This window comes from Dermacentor andersoni, chromosome 3 (assembly GCF_023375885.2).
Source record: "Dermacentor andersoni chromosome 3, qqDerAnde1_hic_scaffold, whole genome shotgun sequence".
NCBI lineage: Eukaryota > Metazoa > Arthropoda > Arachnida > Ixodida > Ixodidae > Dermacentor > Dermacentor andersoni.
The window spans coordinates 44,564,381-44,587,739 of record NC_092816.1 but is presented as its reverse complement, the minus strand read 5'-3'; the positions used below and the strand labels follow the sequence as shown (position 1 = coordinate 44,587,739).

At 44.7% G+C, this 23,359-nt stretch overlaps 3 protein-coding genes across 3 annotated transcripts in view; 1 reads left to right on the top strand and 2 right to left on the bottom strand.

Annotated features, from left to right (window-relative positions):
- Window positions 1-2,462: 2,462 nt before the first annotated feature.
- Window positions 2,463-7,143, bottom strand: LOC126516516 (proton-coupled folate transporter-like). Its single transcript, XM_050166652.3, has one exon. The coding sequence runs from the start codon at window positions 6,476-6,478 to the stop codon at window positions 4,811-4,813; it is 1,668 nt and encodes a 555-aa protein (XP_050022609.1). The 5' UTR covers window positions 6,479-7,143; the 3' UTR covers window positions 2,463-4,810.
- LOC140216709 (REST corepressor 1-like) lies at window positions 7,041-8,481 on the bottom strand. The gene is made up of 2 exons (XM_072287131.1): window positions 8,263-8,481; window positions 7,041-8,148 (listed from the first exon to the last, which is right to left on the bottom strand). Exon 2 carries the CDS (start codon window positions 8,130-8,132, stop codon window positions 7,173-7,175), a length of 960 nt encoding a protein of 319 aa, XP_072143232.1. The 5' UTR covers window positions 8,133-8,148; window positions 8,263-8,481; the 3' UTR covers window positions 7,041-7,172.
- A 139-nt stretch (window positions 8,482-8,620) lies between these two features.
- The window catches only part of LOC126516569 (contactin-1a), a 38,366-nt gene continuing 23,627 nt past the window's right edge, over window positions 8,621-23,359 (top strand). Inside the window, exons 1-3 of the mRNA XM_050166697.2 lie at window positions 8,621-8,788; window positions 13,674-13,961; window positions 14,883-15,076. Of these exons, the coding sequence (XP_050022654.1) occupies window positions 8,719-8,788; window positions 13,674-13,961; window positions 14,883-15,076 (552 nt within the window). The 5' untranslated portion in view covers window positions 8,621-8,718. The remainder of the gene's footprint in view (window positions 8,789-13,673; window positions 13,962-14,882; window positions 15,077-23,359) is intronic.

The window sequence follows — 23,359 nt, the reverse complement described above, 5'->3', positions numbered from 1 at the left end:
CCTGGCACATGCACAAGACGCCGGGTAACATTAATCGCTCGTCAGGAACACTTCCGACCGTTTGCTCTCAAGGTCTACGAAAAGTGTCCGCCAGCCCGTCAATAAAGCGCCAAAAACGCATATAAGCACTACTATGCCTCGCGCCCTCTCACCCCTGAAGAAGGAGCCACTCCGGCTTCTAAAATAAATTTGGTCGGAGCATTCCTTCCTTTTAGTTCATGTAAAAAACGCAGCAGTGCTTTCGTTGCGATATGGACACTCCAGGCGAATTTTCGCCGTCGTCGTGAGGACCCGAAAAAAGTCCAAGTGCGATAAGATTACAACGTTCGAGGGTGTGAGGATGGTGGCTTGTTGCGCGCTCGATGTTGGAGGTCTCGTAATAAAGCGTGCGTAAGACGGGGAGGGGGGTGCAGGCGAGCGCGTACGCTGCCTGCAGAGCCCTATCTTGGAAGTGTCTCCGGCGGGGGCAACGCTCACAGCGAGCCGACATGGCTGACTGTCACGTGATCTCAAGTTTTGGAGACGCAGTGAAGGGAGAGGCAGCAGAAGCGTTCGCTCGCCCATGCGCCAGCGTTGTGTCGACGGTAATCGAGTGAGATTAGTTTGTTTGCTTATGCGCACGTGACACCACGTTTGTTAAGTTAATTAGCGAATGAATGCTGCAATTTATCCGACAGCTAAAACTACGAACTATAATTCCTTCGTGTAATTATGTAATACATACTTTGCGATCGTTATCAATGCTTGTGAAACTGCAACTTTTTACGAGACGAAGTGTTGAAGTTTGGACGAGTTGGTATTTCATTCTCAAACTGGCATATACAGCGCAACGAGGAAGAAACAGCCGAACTGCCAAAAGAAGGAACAGAGTGCTGCTGCATTTTCTTTTTCAAACGCTGAACCAATTTCATTAAAATTTGTTGTATTGGAGAAAGTTGAATTCTAGTGACTGTAGCTAGCAAAATTTCAATTTAGGGGTTAGATAGTTATTGCGGTAGCAATAATATGGACACCCCAGGCACATTTCTGCTGTCGGCGTCGTCGTGAGGTTCAGTATGAGTGAACGCGCATCGGCGAACGCAGTTCAATCTCGCGCGCGCGAGCGAGGAACGCGGCCCGGATGCGCGCCCTCTCTTATAGCGCGCGAAGCAAGGGGGTCGGGCGAGGGAGGAGCGTTCTTCCCCGGCGGCTGCTAGGGTGCCTCGATGTCCTCCTCGTCCACCGCTCCGAACAGAGTGGAGACTACCGCGGCGCCTACCACGGCGTTGGTCACGCGAATCGCGGACGCCGTAAAGACACGTTGCCGGCGCTCGTGTCTTGAAAGCAATCTGGGACGTGGTCAAAGTGCACGCCCGCGCGGTCCTCATCTTCAAAGCGATCTGCGATGTTTGTCGAGTGCGCGTAGTGCCAGTAGCTTCGTATGCGCCATGCTTTCGACGTTTCGTTCGCGTTGGAGCAACAGATGCGCGGAAGTCAATTGGCTCGCGGCTGTTGCCGCGATTCCAAACTCCAGCGTTTTCACAGACAGTTTCCGCTGTCATCGAGCGAGATGTGTTCATGCTTACCTGTGCGCGCATGACACCGTGCTGGTTAATTTAGTTTAAACATGTTGACGGGCTAGTTGGTTTGAATCTATGATAGTATCTGTGTGATTGAACAAGGACGTAGAAAGAAGCAGATACACAGACAGCACTGTCTCTGTGCGTCCGCTTATTTCTATGTCCTCGATGCTTGCATATTCCATCATTGTTAATTTACTTAGTAAGCGAATGTTTACAAGTTTATACGGCCGATAAAACTACTATCCTTACTTCATACAGCTATCTACTAATTTGCTATCGCATCGGTGCTTCGCCTTTCGGGTGGAACTGCAAATTTTTTTTTTTAATCGACGAAATTTGGTGTTCTGTAAAAGCAGAAACACGAAGTTTACAAATATGTAAATCTGCACCAATAACAGACACTGCAGTTATGTAAGCTGCATTTGTTAGAGCATCTGAAGTGGAAAACATTTACATCTGAATTCACAACTTTTGGGAAATTGTTATAGTGTTAAGAAGGTTTTGCAAAAGTCCTATACTTATGAATTAGAGGCATATTTCAGAACACTGTATGATACATCAATTTTATCTTTTCTTTTTTCAATTTTCAGCATGTTTTGTACAAAAATTGACGGGGAAAATAAAAAATCTGCTTCTTACAGTCAGTTCAGTTTAGCTTTCTCTTTCTGATGCAACAAACATAATCAACAACTCCCTGCACAACGGTTTGCCTCACAGTCTAGGCACGGAAAACCTACAACCAAATTGTTATAGGCACTGGTGTTTTATCCCTTCGCATACAAAGTACCGCTTTGCCATTTGTGATGGCAAGTTCTCTCCTAGGCCAGCATAACCTCTTGTACTGCTGTCAAGCAGCAGCTGAGCACAAGTGGGAAGACATAAAAAACGATACTATGGGAATGAAGAAACAAACAACCTTTTCATTTTTATTTTTCATCAGAGACGACACAAAGTGCAAGACAAGCGAAAAAAAAAAAAGTGCTCAACGTGACTTTGCAAAAGCACAAAATGGCCTTAAAGCACCATAACATTTTGTCAAAACAGCAACACTGCAAGAACAAGATAATAACATTTAACGAGCATCCTTAACAATAGATCACAACAGTGGGCACTACTGTGTTTAAATGCGTGAAAGAAAATAGCTGAAGTTCTATGTCTAATAAGTTAAATGACATCATTGTACCACAACCAAATATAGCCACAACTTGTTTAAAAAAAACGAAGTTCTGCAAACTGGGACAGTTGAGTTGCCCATATCAAACTAATGTTACTGACACAAAGACAAAAGGCATTATATGAGGCTGCCATTACCAAACACAACCTATTTTTGTGACAAAGGTACCTTCCTCACTGGGATTTTAGCCCACAACAAGCTTTCTTATGACAAGCACTACAAATTAAACTATGCTTACACACAACCAGTAGAGCAGCCGAAATGGATAAATTCACAAAGTAGAGTATATCAGTGGTATCTAAGAGGAAAGGTACAATAAAGTGTTGATAATGGCATGGCCCACGGAGAAAGAAGTATTTCAGAAGGGGAATCTGTCCAGCTGCGACAGCGCGTTCCGGTGGGTCAAGATATGGGGATGCATGCTGCTTGCGACAATGGGTCAAGATGAGATGGGGCACCTTGCCGCTGCCCACATTTGCCATGACTCCATGGGCTGTTGTTCATGTCAATGCACAGAAATTTCGGGGAAGTAAGTGCTATCAGAAACGGGCGCATCCATTCACGTGCAGATGCCACTAGCAGCGATGGAGCTGGGTGCTCTTGAACCAGCAGGCCGCTATGGCGACTGCGCGGCCTCTCATTCTCTGCAAGTGGACTTGAACAACGGAGGGTGCGTTGGCGCCGTGACCTCCGCCATATCATCATTGGGATAGAGCGTAGGTTAGGGCGTGTTGGTATTCCATAACTGAGGTTTTTTAGCGCACGAAAAGGAATGAGAGACAGCGCTGTGTCCGCGTCTTGCCTCTGTCTCTCGTTCCTTTTCGTGCGCCAAAAAACCTCAATCATTGGGATGCCAGAACTGGCGCTGCTTCGTCTCCTAATAAATTCTTGCTCCGTGGTCATGTCACAGGATTAAAACTTATGGAATGTGAATAAATACAATGAGATGCACAATGACTCATTGCATAAAACCATGGTAAGGCTCAGCTAGTTGCAAAGCATGTTAAAAATATTCACTGTTAAGAATATAGAGAACAAGAGAAAAAGAAAAGAAAGTAAGACCGGTCTCCTGCCCAAACATTATTTCATATCTGGCCGATGACGACTTCTGCATATGGTATTCACTATGCGTAAATGTGCATTACATACCTGTGCTGACCATGAAAAAGCTAATTAAGAGATGGTAGATAGACCACACACAGGCAAAGGAGACCAACAGCATTCTGAAGGACAGTAAAGTGAATAATGCAATCACACATGAGTTGAACATTTCACAGCTTTTACTAATCACACATGAACAATCTTTGGTGAATTCTAGGTGGACTACACAGTAGACATTTCAGGTTATCTTTGTTTTTCAGCACTTGGATGGCTATGTGTTGACTGCACCTTCAATAAAGAAAGTTGTTCATACTTTGGTAAACTTGTTGGCTCAATCATGCAAAGGTATGCTAGTGGGGTCCTTGTGTTGCCCCAAAGCAATATTTTATACACCAACAAAGCTGAGCTAAAAACAAAAAAGAAAACCTTTGAAAATGAATAATCATTTCTCCCATGTGCACCTTTCACAGCCTTTGCTCCTTTCTTTTCCAATATGAACTTAACACACTTACATCCATGCTAATTAAGAACTTGTAGTTGCAGTCGTATTTTTGCAAGCCAACGCTAGTGATTGGCACAATCATTATGAGAACATTTGTTAACAAGCACAGCAAAAAGTTAACCTCGCATGACCCGCAAGTAACCACTGCTTTAAAGGAGATGAACTTCTTGATTGTTTATTAAGGCACACATTAGGCATCACAAACACGAGAACAATTGTGCCATTAGACTTAAAACCGAACAGGTGCAACGTGCTTCCTTATATAAAGGCACTTTCAGGACACTTGCCCATTTCCAACACGCACAAGTAAATGCCGACAATGAAATCCCCCAAAACGCAAGATGTAGTCAAGAAAACAGCCCGATGTGCTGCAGAATTTGTGAGACAACAGTAAAAGTAACATGAACTATATTGTGCAAGTTGATTACCACACAGCCTGAACAGGCATGAATAAAAGCCCACAAAGTAGAACTAAGCTCTAGGATTTGCGTTTTCGGCTGCTGGGTCCTCTGCCATTACAGCATACTCATTCTGACGTTTGCGCCAGAAATAAACTACTACAGCTAGAGGCAGGACCAAAAATAAGAGGCCAACTATAAACGAAAGCCCCGCAAAGAAACCTTTGGACAGACCAAACAGTCGCTCAAACATCACGCGCCCCAAGAGAGGAGCAAGGGCTTCACAGGTTGCCATCACAGAAAACAGCCTACCATATTCAGCATCTGGAAGAAGCTTCGAAATGTGCGAGCGTATGCAAGCTGGTGCAATATTGCTCAGCATTCCAAAGCCATAGCCTAGAAAGAAAAGAGGGCTGCCTGCAGCTCCAGAAGACGCATGGAAGATGTTCTTGGCACCGACACCCATGATGCCAACTACAGCAAGACCATACTCTTGGTTTGGAAGCCAACGCAGGAAGATTACTAGAAGTGGAATCAAAACAAATACGCTAGCTAAAGAAAATGCAGATGTAATCACCAGGTATCGAGAGAAGGTCCAGTTGAATTGCTTTTTTGCATAGAAGTAGCCCATGAAAGATGTTTGGCTGTTCAGTACAAGAAGGAACACAGATAGAACAAGCAGTGGAATCCTGAACCGGTCTACATCGTAACGACGGCCAAGGACAGTTCGGATACTGCCCACCAGATGTTGTGTACTAAAGAGATGCTTGACTAGCTTATAAGGTCTTGCGTTGGAGGAAGGCACTCGAGACGAAGACTCTCCAGGAGCTTGAACATTTCCTGGATCTTCTGCAACGCAGGGAGCCATATCTCTGACTAGGAATACTGCGCACAGGAATGACAGGGCAACAATTCCTAGTGAGGAGCCCATCAAAGGGACAAACTTCCTCGAGTTGACAAATGCAAGGGCAGTGATTAGCTGACCAACTGGCAGTGCAATGACAAAGGCAATCTGCAAGGTGAAGAACCTCATGGTTCTCTGTTTCCTTGAAGATGACAATGCTGTAATTGTGTAAGATGACATGAGAATAGCTGGAAGGCCACCAGACAGGCCCTCAGGAACAGCAGAGATCAGGTTGAAGTAGATAGACGAATCTTCATACACCGCAGTCACCAGCTCTCCAGAAATCTTGAGCATGGTGCCAATGAGCGAAACATACAATGGAATCTTGAACCTACCGGACTCATCACACCAACTTGCAACAACAAGAGTGATCAATGCTCCAGGCAAAAACCCAACAAGAGACTGATATATAATGTACAAAGTAGCAACATTTCGAACCTTCACATGCTCCTTTGAATTCTCTGTCAAATTTCCACAGATTTCCTTGGTCTCATTAAGCACCTGGTAGCATGCCTTCAGCTCAAGCAGATTGGCTGTCGTGGCATACTGCATGGTGTAGGCAAGGGTGAAGAGAAAAAAGAATGCTTCAAGCCGCAGCGTCACAACGAAGTCCAGACACTTCCGACAGCAACTACGTCTGTCATCCTCTTCCAAGTCCTCAGAGTTGGGAGAACTTGCATCAGCCAGTGAGCCTAAGTTTCGAAACGTGCCGTGCAGCCCAGACGGCATGAAAAATTCTCTCAGTCGTCGCCTGTAGCGCTGTGCCCGTCTTCGCCATGTGTGTTCCAAGTAATCTCCAACAAAGTCACCGGCAATGCTCGGCAAGCCTCCTTCCATGCCGCCTACCAAGTTGCAGGAAGTTAGGAAGGGACAAAGAACCTGATGAGCACGTGTTCTGAAACAAAGATGGAGAGGTACATCGCTCAATCACTATCACTTGCAGATTCTAGATGGGCTTCACCAAGCTTCACAGACATATGTATGCACTTCCTCCTAATGATGTCTGTAGACCGGCACCAAAACAACACAATCGTGTGGCTACACAAAAGTATGTTAATGGCAGCGTAAATATGTGGCAGTTTAATCACATACGGACAATGGTATGGGATGACATCGTTACTTTAGGAGCATAAAAGCAAACATTTACATGAGATAGGCAAGTATCTTTGTGCACAATGTGAGGTCGGTGAAACAATCAAGTGTATCTTAAGAGAGATGTACTGACTAGATGAGGTAGTGAGCTGAAACAAAATAACCAAAAACAAGTTGGGCCTTGTAAAAGAGTGTGGGCAAGCTGCAGACATATCACCGCTCATAGGCTGCTCATAACAGTTTCTGGCATTATAAAAAATATTCTAATAATTGCCCGCTTTCATAATGGTAAATAGTCAATGACTAGTCAAAACATCGCACATTTTTTATACCACTCTGCACAAATGATATGTTGTGTGGTGCATCAGTTTCAATGTTTCTTTTTTTTTTCTTAGTCGGAGACACACTGGTGGCATTTGGCTTGTGATCTGCCACAAGCTCACAGAAGGCCTTTGTCACGAGAATGAAGAATCATATCAATGCTTCTGGAGTAGAGATGCTTCATTCGGCTTAGGTCCTGCTTGTTCTTTTGCACTTGCTTTCGCAGGTTTACTATTTCACGGTCCATCGCGCGCAGAATGGTGTCAACATTGCAATTCAATCCCGAAGTTATTTGCTTGATGTCTTCACGTTTTAAGAAAAAATGCCGTGGCTTGTGGTACCGCTCCATCTTCGTGATTGTGTTTACTTTTTCTGGATGAAACTGATCACTTCTCTGCTTTTCAGAGTCAGCACGTTTCGAGAAGCGGCGGCAGAAGCTGCCTTTCCTGATGCGAGTGCTACCATCCTGCGCTTTTCCGTTCACGGAGAAACTTCTACCACGTGGTGCTGTGGTCTGATGCAGTACCCGATGCTGCAGCAGGCTGGTGTGCGTACGAGTCTGCTTCCAGAGGTAGTAGTGCTTCACTAAGCTGGAAATTGTCTTTTTCGGAAACACGGACTGTATCATTCGAAAGTTCTTGCGGTGAACGTTCAAAGCGTTCTCAAACCGCACTTCGTCCTCCGCCGTCCACTCGTCCACAACGGGCGTAAAGTTTCCGAGCTCGGCGACCGCTTTAGGCAGGTCGTGACCATGCCACTGAAGCAGTCCCAGGGCTTGTTCTTCGTTGTAGCCGTACTGTTCGGTTGCTAAGTTAGTGTACACGTCTAGCGCACTCTCCGGAACGCAACCGCTGGGTGACCATACCTGAACTGCCTTGTCGGGGGCAGAGTCAGCGAGCGGTAGATTTGCGGAAACAGTACACGGCACCAAAGCCTGGTACCTACTGCCGATATGAACGCTATGTCTTTTCTGCAATCGATTCGTAGTTGCGTCTCTCACGTAGGGACAGGCATCTGTCGTATTCGTTGCATGGAAGCGGTGGCCATCCCTCAGCTTGTAACGCCTGACCGGCACCATGTTCCTGGCCGAAACGCTGGGCAGCGGGAAGAAATAAGAAACTATGACCGATAAGGTGCGCCACAGCGTAAGCGCTACGCCACTCGCCTGGTGCGCTACGTAGAGCGGTAACGTCAGCCTCAGTTCTTACCTCTCTGCGAATCGACGAGTTGAGGATGCCTGCGCGCTAACGCGTTCAATCGCAGCACGAGATTTCGTTGGTCCACTCGCTGAACTGTTGCGCCGCTCTTGCTGCCACTAAAACGCGACCAGTGACCACTACTGCTAGCCCAGCTAGCCCCATTCACTGGTATTCAGCGGGAACGGAACTGTCACACACATAGGTGCACGTTACGGTGTGGCTAGCGCCCTGAAGTCTGTGCGTATGCGCTCTCGAAACGAGTTCTGTATTTTCGAAACGATTACGGAAAGAAGACAACAATAGAATAATTTTCTTTTTATTTCAAGTACTGGAATGACTTCCCGATCAGCAAAAAGTTTCAAGTTACTAAGTTCTGTTTTCTTGTTTGTTTTATGAGTGGATGCGAACGGATTAGGGATCACTGCGCGGATGTTCAACATGGCCGAAATGGACTCTTAGCATCTTATGATGTTCGGAAAAATAATCCATTATTCCTTCTTACTGATTTTACCTTTCAGTGATGTGTTTTTGGAAGGTACGTACGAAGAGCTTTTTTCACTAGTTCGCCTGCTTTTAGAGCACAGATTCGCGGATTAACTGGATCATTTGAATGCGGGATCCGCTTTCAGTTAGCGAGCTGTCAAATGCCTGTGCTGCGTTTTCAGATTTCTGACATGATACGCGCAATCTTGCGCTATTCACGAAAGCAAAGCGACACTTTGATACCAAACATTTGTGTATTACCTCACTGTCGCATTCAATGGCTACGTTCTAACGATGTCTCGTAAGTACACCGAGGCTCCTAACTCATTTAGGTGAGGATGCGAAGGGATTCTGTAGGTAAGTCAGGAATGTAGCCGACGTTGTGTTTGTCCATGAAGCCGCGTTTAAAACACGACATCGCGTATTAATCCCGCTCCAAAAACCGCTTCACAAACTAAACTCATTCTTTGTTTGTGCCAGAAATGACTGCGTTTGTATCAGTCGTTGAAATCTGTACGATCCACTGATTTCATAATAGTAGGTACTGTACGAGTAGTACGATCATTCATCAGATTTTTTCCTGAACTGCAAGCCACGCTTACGAGCTTGACGATGATTTATAAATACGTGTAAGTATTTGCGCCTTGCTAGCTTGCGAGTTTTGAGTTTAACGAACGGCTAATTTTCGTAAAACTTATTACCGGTACCGGGGGTTCTAATAACAGTTTACAAGGACCAGTGAGCACAATTATTATCACCGTATCACAGTTATTATCGGTATTATCAGGCTACCTAGGTAGCCTGATAACGTTAGCCATGTGAACGCATTTACATTTGAAAGACTTGACGTTCCAAGTCACTATCCTAAATTTGCTAGTGTTCGCTGTTGCGTTGACGGACACCCAAAATTTTTTTATTGACGTTCTCGTGACACTTATTGCGGCTGTCTGGTCCCCTCGTACTTCTGAAACAAAGAATTTCGGTCGTTTAAACCCTTCTTAATAATCAACTTTTTGAGAGCATTGCATGCATGAGAGAAAGCTGCTATTCCAGAGCAGGTATGAGCTGTGGCTTTAAAAAATAGACTTTCGCATACTGTGCACATTATTACAATTTATTCAGCTACCATTCTGTCAATTCTGTAGGCAAAATATTTCGCACGTGCGTTTATGTGCAGCGAAACATAGATTGAGGAGATGCCTCAGGAGGCCTGGCGTGGGCAGATTCTGGGTTATCTGGCATGCGTGAGACGGGCATGCGTGATTCGGATAACCAACGGTGCTTGAGCAGTAAGTACTGTGCAGAATACACAAAGATGTGGCTAATCCTGCAGTTATTTTGCTGAAGATGTGACTGAAAATATTTAAGCAAAATCTTTTGTTTGCTCACAAGGTATATCTAGCTTAACATAGTCAAGCACAATAGGCATTGACACTTGAGAGTGATAGCAGTTGTGTGCTTCCAAATTAGCGACAGCTACATCAGTTGCAGGTGTATTGCCTTCTAAACTTGCACTGGATATCCATGTTGAGCTGTGCAAATCTTAGCCAACAGGCTACCCCTTATTGGCAGTGCCAGGCATGCGTCAACATGTGTGGATCATAAAATGCATTTGACAAGTTGTGAGTGGCAATTAAAAGTGATGTTTATCTCCATGGGGGTCAGAAAAGTAGTGCATTTTGCCATAACAAATGCAACAACTATGGTTTGTGGTCAACTGGGCCCTTCACTTTCTTGTCTACAAAGCATTTCCTCAGTGCTTACCCTTCATCTAGTTTTGTGTCATTTTGCATCATTTAAAATTTTTTTCTTCATATTTTATTACTTGTCCGTACTGTTAGCACACATTGTTGTCATGGGGAAGTATTCATGGATGGTCATTTTTGGAGACGTCACTTTCAGTGCATACTGATTGGCTGGTTGAGCAAAACCTCACAAATCTTCCTACACGCTGTGTACTACGTCTTGCAAAAGTGACAGTATCACCAAATGTGATCATCCCAAGAATCATCCCGTGTCAAGCTTCAGAAATTTGCTTGTCCTAGCTAAAAGTGGATGTGCAAACAAGTTGAATGCATAATGGCCTGCACGCACAGTATGAGTGCAACAAAGATTAAGCGTACATGCTTGTAAGTAGCTATGCTACAAGATGCACGCAACATGTGATAATGTTACGCAAGAAAATTTGCTTGCTGTAATGCTACCATAATATTGCAGGTACTAACCAAATAGATTGTGTTAAATTCTGTGGAAATAGCTGAAGCTGGTTCACTTTTTAGCATGATTCTCTTAGGCATTCTGGGCAGTATACAGGAATTACACCTTACACATTGTACAGGAATTTGCACCTTACACACATGTTACTCTGTTTGTATTGCTCTGGCTTGGCATTGGCTAACGCTCTAGTCCTCATACACAAATACCCAAGAAAGCAGATGGACAGAAGACATTCGCTGCAGTAGCTAAAGTGTAGGGCGTAGAAGTCGTTATGTGGAAGATGTGGATTCAGCTCTGCCTGTCACAAATCGTGTTTTTGTCCCCCTCCGTTTTCTTTGTAGCCTCACATTTCTCCTTACTCTTCTCGCCATCTTGCGTTTTCTTCCAGAGTCTAAGGGCACATTCACACCGGCGACTTGAGGAGGTCGCGCGACCATTTGCGACTCGCAATCAAAAAGCAACCGAAGGCGACTGATGTTCACACCGGCAAGCCCGGCTGAGCGCGACCCGCAAGTCGCAATCCCGGAGATTATCGTTCTCAGCTAGAACTCTCGGAATCTACGCGGAATTTGAACGCGACGCCGGAGGAGGCCGGATGTAGACACACGAAAGATCACTTCCGGTGCGCCGCTGATTGGTTTATCAGTTTTGCGACCACGGTCGCGCGACTGAAAAATCGCGCAGAGAGCGACTGGCCCAAAATGGTCGCTTTTCAAGAAAGGCGACCGTTTGCGACCATTTGCGACTGGTCGCTTTGCGACCAACTTGGTCGCGCGACCACTGTCAGTCGCCGGTGTGAATGAGCCCTAATAAGGCATTGATTATTTGGAATGCTGATATATACAAGTATGTTCAGGATGTCATACAGACATTATGCATGTATACTGTGCTTTGTACATCCGTGAAAACGCATGTTCCATAAGGACATGGAATAAGTCGCATGCTGCTATAGGACAATTCCACACCGTGCCGTTCATGCAAATTTGTTGTAAATGCTTCATTTTTCTTTAAGTCGCTCAAGCAGCTCGAGCCTACTGTTTATCTCCAAAGAAGCTTTGCCGCCTTTCTTGTACGGTGCACACCACTTCATGCATTCATCTCCCACATGTGCCAATTTGCCTGTTTGATTATTTGAATTGCCATGTTTCAGTTAAAAAGAACAGTTTAATTTTCCTGTGCCTTTCCAGGCCTCATTGTCTTTTGACTTCATGTAGTTGTAATCAACAAAAAAATATAGCCCTCCAAGATAGTGGAAATTTGGACTTGTTGGTTCATGATATTCATGGTATTGTATAGCACAGAGGGAACAAACACAAAAATAAGGACAAGACGACACACAAAGTGCAAACTACCAGCAAAGGTTTATTTTTCAGAACATAATTTTATATGCTCGCACTAAGCCACCACGCATGCACAAATGATAACCTCCTAAGATAAGCAAGTTCCTTATCGGAAAGGTTAGCCTTTCATCAGAAAATGTGTCATTCCCAGGTGTGCAAATGGGCCTCGACTTGAAAGGTTCAGTCGTGTCCACCGTGTCTAGGACAGCGCTACTTCTCGACTAAAATAAACACTCTGTTTCTTGACGATTCCTGCAGTGAGGGCTTGTATAACGGGAGGATACCTTTCACTTTATTCTATTCCTTTGTTGTCATCCACTACTCATGGCCGATCAATCCCAGGGATAATATGGGCGGAGCGTAGCTTGAGCCACTGGTGAAGCATGAAAAGGAATAGCATTAGAAGAAAAATTGTTGCGTTATTCCAGCAGAGGTCCCCATCAAGAAGATTTATTGATTTTGAGACTTTTCAGTAGGCACTGACAGTGCTCAGTAGGAAAATTTCAGCTCTGGATCTGTTGAGAAACATAATTGAAGTCATAGAGTTTCCGACTAGAATTACGAGAAAGAACTCTGGAGGCTGCGATTGTTTAACTACCTTAGGAATGATGCACAGATATGTCTAATGTTCGTGCCTGTGGCTTCAGACACTTATTTTGCGTCCTTTTTTTATTATACTTCATCCTTCTAAATTTTCAAGCATTCATAGTTTTCTAAACTGAGCTAGACAGTTAGTCACTGCACATGCATAATTGTTCCAAATTGTTTCATTTACGTTGCACTGCGCACAAAGTACATAGAGACAGAGTGCATAGTATGGGACAAACAGATGAAAGGGGATGATATGTGGACACAAACAATTGAAGAATGAAGCAGGGGGAGTGGTAAAAGGGTGCTAGATGTATTTTTTGTTTCCTTTTTGTTACTGTGAAACTAAGGCCTAATTTACTATATAAGAGTGGGGGGGGTCAGCGCTCGGGGCTGGAGGGGCAGTGTTCCTCCTCTCCACCCGCTGCAATGGAATCTATAGGGTGCTCGCCACCGTTGCCCCTCCCGATTCCAGAGCCCCTGGCCAAAAGGATGAAGTTGAGGCAAATCCATGTACTACCCATTTATGCCTGTGCTGGCTGAACCGTCATGTTTGCAGCTCCTGTAGGCACTAGTGCCAGGGGAAGCTCCATGGTGAAAGTTTTTGTAGGAAGCTCTGTGGTTGAAGCGCAATGATTGCATCAGCCATCTATTAGTGCTGTCATCTAGTTTTTGGAATCACGGTAGTATGCTGAGTAGAGGAACGCTTAAGACACAAGTGTAAAGCCTGCTCTGTGTAGCTGCCGTTCAGTGCCAGTCATTTCTGGCTCCATCCTGCTTGTCACCCCGCAGCTTTGCGCCACCACTCTTCCACTGGGCTGCTGCCAAGTGTTGTTGAAGGGGACCTAGGCTCGCGTCTCACGCTCCAGTGCAACATTAGCCGGCCGCACCACCACAACCAAGCTCAGCGCATTGTCTGGCTGAAGGACGGTCGTGGCCTGGGCCCCGAGCTCAGCTGGACGGTGTACGAATACCGCGGTGACCTGGTATCGTCGGGGCTCCTGTTGAGTGACGCTGGAAACTACTCCTGCTACCTCGACACGCCGCATCCACATAGCAGCGCTCAGCTCATTGTCCGTAGTGAGTGCATTCAGAATCCCTTAAGGGGGGATGTGGGGCTAAAATCGCGATTTCATTTCATGATAATGTTGATAAATGAAAAAATAGTTTTCTGAATTTTTATGGTCAACATCAGCTACTATGAGCTCTTGAATACTAATGAGGTGTTTCCCCTAAAAGTGGCTGACCCTGTACAAGTATGCAATATGTGCAGTTGATCACAAAATTTTACGGACCATAGTATCTCGGAAAATGTTGAATTTCGAGCGGCCTGTAACAGCAGCCAGTAAAACCGCACACCACAATGCTGTTCGCAGTAGAGGCTAGAAAGGCGAATACCAGGCTGCACTGTGAGGCTGTGTAGATATTCAGCATCTTTCTCTATTTTTTTTAATTTTTTTTCAGGTCCCGTGGTTTATAAAATTTTGTGAACTGTGCTTGTACTGTACTTTTCGTACCATATTTCCTGGTCTAGAAGTCACACCTTTGTATAAGCTGCACCTCTCTCAAAACGGCAGTTCATCCGGCGGGGTGGAAACATATGTAAGGTGCATCTGTCATTTGGTAAGCAATTTAAAAACTCGTTGAGGATCAGGTCGTGAGAAAGTGTTCCGCTGGCACATGGTTAACGAGGCTGCGATGACACATGCCAAGTGTGTAGCAATAACGGCAATGAGTGCAATGAAGCGTAGTTGCTGTGCGTGGCAGAAAGTGACGTGCAGTGGGGCGTCATTTGATGCCCGCTCGATACAGTGGGCATGGTCATAGCATTCATTCCGATTTTGACTGCATATAAGTCGCACCGCTCTATAAGGCGCACCGATGAAAATTCAGAAAAAATATACGGGACTTATACACCAGTAAATACAGTACTTGTCATAGTGTCAAGCTGTTCTTTGGTAACCGCACAGTTATGCTAATCTCGTATGCTTTCCTTTCCAGCTCCCCCAGGACGGCTGTCAAACATAACAGTCCATCCGTCGACTGTTGTAGCCACTGTAAGGTGGCACATCACCAGTGACGGAGGCTGCCCCCTCTCCCATTTCACTTTGGCCTACCAGCCTACGCAGGAGCCACCGGCCAACAGCTCAGCCGCAGTCCACCACTACTTGCCTGTGCACATCAGTCCTGCCGCTGTGAGTACTGAAGTTGAACAATGACTCTCCATGCAAAAGGGCAGTCAAAGGGTCATCAGAAAAGTCTTGAAATTTTCTTTTGGAAGAGCTGAAATCCTTGCTTGGGACATCTGTGGCTCTGAGATGACGAGGCATCTTTTCTGAAACTGCCCTTAAAAGGCCCCCCCACCAGGCCACATAGCAAATTTTTGTTATACATTGGAAGTTGTTACGCGCCCTCTTTGGATCGTTCTAAAGCAAACATTTTTCAGATTGGTTGTTTAATAGCTGAGATAGAAATTTTTCAGTGCTGCGAACCCATAATTCTTAGAGGCGAGAGTCACTGCTCCGCTTGCCCTGTATAGCCCCCAAGCCGAATTCCTTCCCTGCGTTCTCCCACACCGGAGCTGGATGATCACTTGACGCATACGTAATGGCCCCGCCTTCTTTTTTCTTTTCTCGCCCTCTTTTGCTGCGGGTTGCACGTCCGCTGGTGGTCGCATGCAAGAGCTGTTCTGTTTGTCTCGTTTTGCGCAGCGCACGATTTTGCGTGCTGTGCACAAGAACACCTGACTAGTGGCATAAGTCAGTGCTACACGAATGCTGAGGTAGACACAAGCAGATCACAGAACATAATCATGCGCTGGAATGTGGTAGAAAATGTTTACATTGTTTTGCTCTCAGCACGTGCGACTGCATGACATGGGAACAAGCAGACAAAACGGAAGTACTGCATCTCTCTTGCTGCAGTGTGAAGTAAAACAAAAGGATGCAGACATTTGGTTTGTGTTTTATTATTTCTCTAAAACTTTAACTCATTTGTTGAAGCAACAGATTACACAAATAACAGATACACAAATAACCCTAATAGGACTACTTTAGAAAGAAAAAAGGGACCGGCCTAGAGGGCTATACTACGAGAGCTATGACTGATAATTTTCTATATATATATTCATCTCATCTATGGGATCGCATGCGCGCGCTGTTGCTTTGTCTCTGGGTGTAGTAGTTAAGAGAGCCAGTTTAAGGGCGGAGAAGAAGGAAGGAAAGGAAAGTCTCTGAAGCAAAATTGCAGCGCCGTGGTTTTAAAGCGCACCCGTGGTAGAGAAACGGACGGCGATATAAGCGTGCGTGGCCATGATACGCACACGACAAACTGCCTTAAAATATTTAGACTTGAGGGAAAGCTTCGTTAACAAACGATAACACGGCAATCAGCACTCGAATATAATTATAACCCTAATAATAATTGTAAATATTCATCTCATCTATGGGATCTAATGCGCGCGCTGTTGCTTTGTCTCTGCGTGTTGTAGTTAAGAGAGCCAGTTTAACCCTTTACTGCACCTTGTTGCATTTACGCAACATTCTGATGAACGGCGTTAAAAACCGAAGCAAAGTCAGTTTGGAGCTGCCTGTAGACGTTGTTGCATATCCGCAACATTGGTCTGTAAAACGCGCCACCTTGTGCTGCAGTCTGTGCTAATCTTTCGCATCTTCTACCAAAACAAACGTGGCGGAGGCTGCGCGCGCCCGCGAGCAGTGATATAGGTAAGTTTTACAAATTGTAAATGTATTTCTCCATAAGACAAAGTGCAAAAAAATTCTTACGCTATGCTACACATCCTTCTGATTCTGTAGGTTAAAAAAAAACATTGTCATTTCGGAATAGTTTGTTCGTGGCGACAGAACGTTGCTATGTTGCACAAATGCAACAACGTGTACATGGTTTATTTTCTTCGGAAAAGTGAAATGGCTCCGAAACGCTGGTATGGGCCAGCAATTCCTCCTGATAGTGAAGGCAGTGACTATTCAATTAGTCACGACAGCCACGAGTGTAAGTCCGTTTCGATTCAATATGTGGACAAGATGTTCTCTGGTCGAATTTCCTTTTTTCTTTTCAAAAGTACGCTGTGCCTCTGCACGTTGCCGTGTCACGTCGTCACGGGCACAGCTTTACGTCTGTGCTTCGATGTTCTACATTTTGACAATAACCCGAAAACACTGCATTGTTTCCTGGCTGCACGGGAATCTGCATGACGTACTGCACGAAGTGTGGGAACCACCTGTGCTACACAAGCATGTCCAAGTGCTTCTTTGTTCCACACTAAATCATAGGTGCACCAATGATTGTCTTGTGCAAATAAGTATCTGAGCATGAATCGCACTAAATCTATCTTTTACTTTCAACTTCTTCTTTATTTGCACATTGTTGCAAATATGCAACATACCCTTTTTCTGCAATTTGAAACCACAGACATTCGCCAAAGTAAGTTTCCATGGGAGTACAGGTACTGTTATGCTTCCCTACAACTCCATGAATAATATTTTGAGGTAGCAAAAAATTCTGCAGTGAAGGGTTAAGGACGGAGAAGAAGGAAGTGTTGGCTGATGCTGAGATGCAAGTGTCTCTCATCAAAACCAATATAAACTCTTAAAAGCAGTGAAACTCAACACTGAGGCATCATGAGCGGGCTGAGAGTATGTCAGGACAGTTGAGTTTGACTTACGAGCTGTTGAGATATAATCTCATATGTGACAAAGTTCGGGAATCATACCACTGAGCTTGCTATCAGTTGATAGAAATAGCTCATATTCGAAAATATTTGATTTTGTATGCATCTCCTTTTTTATTCGTATTTGAGAATGTCCAACTCGATTTGAATTTTTTTTAAATATATTTTATTTGCTGTGCATTTTACTAACCCCTCCCTTCTGTTCTCTTTTTGAATAACATGAACACTACTCCTTAGTACTCAAATTGGATTAAGTAGTTTTTTTTTAAATTTTTTTCATATGCTTAGTAGTGAGTGACAGCATCAGGCGATATGGTTTCAGCTCGTCTTGACATAAAACATAGTTCTGCATCACTCAGGGAATTTTGAAAAGACACTCAGGGAAAACCTGGAAAACTCAGGGAATTTGGAAATGTCAGCTTGGTAGACACCCTGTTAATGCATTCCCAGAACTTTGGAAGAAACAGAAGATATACAGTGAGCAAAAGAGAACAGGACAAAAAATGCTAGTATCTTCCCTGTACTATTCTCTTTTACTTTCTGAATATTTCATTTCTTTCGAAGCGATGGAAATGCAGCAGCTATCAGAAATTCAACCAGCCCAGCTTTCTGCCATAAGTGATTACAGTATTTAACCAATTCTAACACTTTCTTATTCTCCAGAGCTAATTGGTTCAGAAATTGCCAGTATGGTGCAATCGAATGCAAAACTAAAGCTGTGTTTCCAGCCTTCGCAATAGCCTACTGTCGGAACAAGCCTAGCCAGTGTCGTCACATGGTCCGCGAAAGTGAACTTTTGTACCGTTAGCTTGATTTTGATAATCATTGAAGGATGTGTTCAGGAAAATATTCTAAGACCAGGTGCCAAATTTTATTATTCTAGAAAACTTTTTGAGTGTTACTGATTTTCATATGTTGAAATGACTATGATTAGTTGCAAAAGCTATCATTCTAAAAACGACAAAAAATTTTATATTCTTGTGTACTATATGTTATTAGAGAGGCACATACTGTGTCACTGTACAGCTGTTTTGTACAATCTCCGCAGCTTTTATTGAAAAAGAAAATTGCATAATTGGCTTCACGAGGAACTGAACTTCCACCTTCTAGCCAAAATATCTATTCTCATATAAAAAAATTTTGGAATCTGAAAGTTTTAGTCCACAGTTGCATTCTGCATAAAATTCTACAGCAGTAAGGACCCCTTTTCTTATACAAGAACAATAGTTTTTGCAATCACGGACTTTTGTGAAAGAACACAAACTAAGAAAAACGGTTCCAGTAGTTCTGAAGTGTGTCATCTTATTCAAATTGCATCTGTTGTAATTAAAACTGTCCCGCAGTGTACGTTGGGCCTTCTTCAATGTAGCTTTGTTCTGTGTCAATAGCTGCAAGCTTTCTTTTTTCCGAGCCATTTTTGAGCTGTTAGGGGCCCTGGCTTTTGCCAATGGCAAGCACCACCTGGTGCTGGTGCTTCCAATCACTGCCTGGAAAAAATTGAAGAGCGATGACAGTGCATAGGAAAGCCAAGCACGGTCTGCAAAAGCGGACCTTCAGTTCAAGCGAAATTAGTGCCAAGAAAAGTGGCACGAAATGGGCCCTGGGCGTGGTGGAGCGAAGTTGTTGTGGCAGCTATAAAAAAAAGAAAAGAAAATGGACCATTGCTGCTTCATTTCTCATTGGATGCCATGTTTTCACATTGTGCATGATTCTTATTGCTGCGACCATCAGTTAGCATGCGGTATTCCTCCTTGCCCTCTACAGCTGCGTATGAGTGAACCGTGGCTTGTCCACGAATGCAGCGAAGCTGCAGGAAACAGGACATTCTAGTTTGTGAAACAACGCTATGTTTAGCAGCTCTGCTGCACTGATGAAGATAAAAAATTTTTTTAGCACATTCTCAGATAGTAAAGGAACCTGAAGCTGCTGTAATCTGGAAACACGCGTTTCAGCCGAAATTGCAATTATTCACCCCAGGCCCCTCCTTGAGATGGCGACAGATGTATATGTCGCACAGGATGCGACAACGATGCACAGCTTTCAGTGTTTGATTGCGAAAGCTCATTCACAAGATAAGTCATTTTACATGATAAGCTAGTGGCAACAAGTCCCGTCATGTGTTTTTGACTCTCTGCACAATTGTGTATGTTGCAGAATGAACTTGGTCTAGGTGTGGGCCACATTCCTGTTTGCTGTTGTTGCAGAGTCGTTTGATAAATGCAGAGTACTAAGCCCACAGTTGGCCGTGCGGAGGACATGTTCACAGGCAGTGATATGGTGCTGTCTGAGAGTGATGACGTTGGACGCTAGGTGTAAACAAGCAAGTGCGCATGTGCGAGCACATTTGACAAAAAATGGGCTAAAATACTGCCATGTTGACATGACCGAGTATGCTTTTGAGTTTCCTGACAAGAAATGCTTGCACCAGTTCGCAGCTCGCACTGCAGATAAGAGGCACAAGAAGGTGTTAGGGACGAATGAGAAAATTTGTCAGTTGCACAAGCTCAAGCGTTTCACTTTCGCATATGCAAAAGGGTACTTGAACTTCCTAAAAAAAATGTGGCAAGTAATGTACCGCAGCTGAAAAGAAAGCGGCCTTCAGCCAGTTCCTTCAGCAGAAGAGGTGCGCTCATTGTAACCAGCTCCTTTATCGTCACTTTGCATGCCCTCTTTGTGGCATGTCCAAATGTAATGACTGCTTTCTGTGGAATTATCACATTCATTGTAAGTGAATTCATCTGTTGTGTGCTTTGTCACATCTATGGATACATTTTCTCTCTATTCCTCTTTTTTTTTCATCTCTCCTCTCATGTTCCATTCCCTTTACCCTTTCCACCAGTACCTGCCATGATAGCTCTGGCTATGCCATTTTACCGCTGAGCGAGATGTAATTGATTCAATTTGTGGCTGTAGTTGCTTCATTTCGGTGGGAGTTTTGGTATCGCTGCAATAATCAAAAGTGTACCGACCACTGCAAGATTGAGCTTAGTGAGCTGCAGGGCTGGGTCAGCCGTTATTGCACATATACTGGTGCACTGCTGCAAACGCACACTTGGCCTATGGAAAGCACTGAGTTTAGGGCAATGAAAGGGTCGGCCAGTCCTAATCAGTGTTCCCCTCTGACAAGTGCGGCTTGGCTCAGTAGGACCATGCAACATGCATTAGGTACTGCGCTTCAGTTTAGCATTTGAAAAGGATCAAAGCAAGGTACTTGCTCGGTGTAGGTGGAAGGCCTTCAGATGAAAGAAAAACGTACATGCACCTTGAAGTGTCTTGGAGAGGTCTCCTCTACATTTGGTCTTGTACTTGCATGGCACATTGCTTGAAGACCGAAGGCTGTTTTTTTATTGTCAATAGTTTAATAAAGGCAGAGTGACAGTCGACAAGTCATACCATCCCAGTACGGGTGGTAAAGGGAGAAGAGCAGGGGGGTAGAATAGGTGAACGCCTGCTCTAAGGCCACATGATGCTCTGAAATCCCTACAGAGTGAAATGTGAACACGCTTGATTGCTGTGCTTTGGCATACCTGCAAGCTGCCCCTTTCATTTTGTGTGTGTTTATGAATTTGGACTCGTCCTACGACTATGAATGCTTCATCAAGTTTTCTGGAAATTCAGTTCCGTTAGCAAAACAGTTTTGCTCATTTGTCTCCAACCATAGCCACGATGAAATAAAACCGGAGGTATACTTGCATCGAGAAAGTTTATTCAGACAAGTTCCTGAAGCAGGTAATACCGGCAACGGCAAAGCTGCTGAGAAAGTCGCTCTGATATAAAAACAGTGTGTTGTGTGTCAGTTTCTGCTGTACCAAGTTTGGTGCTGCTTGTGTGCTACATTGAAAGGTGCATATGTATCCCATAAGAAGTATGTGCGCAGAGTAAACTTGAAAAGGGAAAGCATGCTGTACCCCTGGTTCCCCCTTCAGGTGTTCTGTCCATGAGTTGCCTCAGTTGTTGCAAATCAATACAGCATGGCCATCAGAAGTTTGCGTGGATTTAGCAGAAACATGTATCATGCGGAATGAACATGCCTGCACACATATAGTTGAAACTTGATAACTCATCAGTGCAGAATATTGAATGGATGCAAACACAAAACAGGCAAGGACGAGTGCTTTTGTATGTTTTGTTCTTGTGTGTTTGAGCATGTTGCACCAACCTACATAGTATGCAAGACCAACTAGCCCAACAGTGAGTCCGTAAATTCGTGAGATCCTGCTACTCTTGCTTGCTGCTCTGGTAAAGTGCTAAGGTTGAAGACTGGGTGTGTTGGTATAGCGTACTAGAAGTTGGATTGCACGACATTTTGACGAGACCCACAGAAGAGAAACACACCCAGCGAAACGCTCCGCTGTGTGTGTTCCGTGTTTCTCTCCTGTGCGTCCTGTCAAAACGTTACACTATCGAACTTCTGTTAAAGTGATTGTGTCTTCTGTTCCACATGGTTTCTTCTTCAATTCTTGAAACTCGCTCAGAGCTTGTCACACATGGGCAGGTTATTGTCTGCAACAACCCCAGGAAGGAGAGAAAATGCTATCACAGATGACGCTGCCATGTGGTTAACATAAACTGCAGACCTCTGTCGTTAGCAGTTTCAGGTTTTACATCCGGGGTTTTGTCATGAGGCTTGTTGGACTCCTTGGTTTTGTTACTTTGTGCTGAATTGCTGGACCGCCAATGATTGTTGCAGCTTGCAAGCTGTTGCAGTTGGCATATGCAGGAATTTGCGGCAGTATTGCGCACAGACTGAGTGTGGAATGTTGTTGCGCTGTCCACTTTGCAACATTAAATGGTGAGGTGGGACAATTTGATTTGAGCACTGGCTGTTATATTCCTCCATGCTCTTGAGGTGAGTAGACATGCACATTCAGCTATCTTGCCGCTGCTTCACTGTCCTGGTAGATCTTGGGCAATGTTTACATCTACCACCTAGGAGTGGAAGATGCACCCTAAGGAAAGTGCCATGCCTTGAAATGTTGGTCACCGAGGCTCTTCAAGCTGCAAAAGGCCCGGCGACCATTTTCTCTGACTTGCACATGGCGGTCAGGGCTTCCTTGTCCGCTCTAGTTTTTAAACATGCAGCCGGCATTGTCAACAGATCCTTTCATAGTACTACTGGCGAAGAAACTGGAGGTCATAGCATAGCGTGGTTCCCGGCCCACATGAACAATATAACTAACCAAGCGAGTTGCAACCCTAATGAGCGGGCCAACTGCTTGGCGCTTGAATTCACGAACCGTGCCCAAACTAATGGTCCGGCTCTCCTACAGGATTGTCCCTTAAAAGATCCTCTTACCACCTATCATGAAATTATGTCGCGTTACAGACAAAGCAGGAGGAAATTCCCTCCCCCCAGCCCGAAACTGAACAGGGCTCAGGCACTTACTTTCAGGCTCTTACAGACGAGATCGTATCTCACCCCAGAGCGCTTAGTTGGATAGACCCCAACTTCCCTCAGTCGTGCTCCAAATGCGGTCATGCATGCTGCTCCCTTACCCACATGCTCTGGCTGCGCATGTACAATGCGGGCTCTGAACTTCAATACAAGTCCAAGTGGGATGCTTCGCTGAAGAAGTCGCACCATTCACGCACCAACTACAGGCCATCCAGAGTGCCTGCAACATCACAGAGAGTCACCTCCTCCCAGTCTCATCATGGGCGGAGCCACCAAATTGATTGGGGAGCTTTCGGCTCCGCCAGTCATGTTCCTCAGGACACTTCAATAATGTTCTTGTCAGTTGAGGCACTGACCAATGTTTTTAAAGGAGTGGTACTTTTGTTGTTGTGT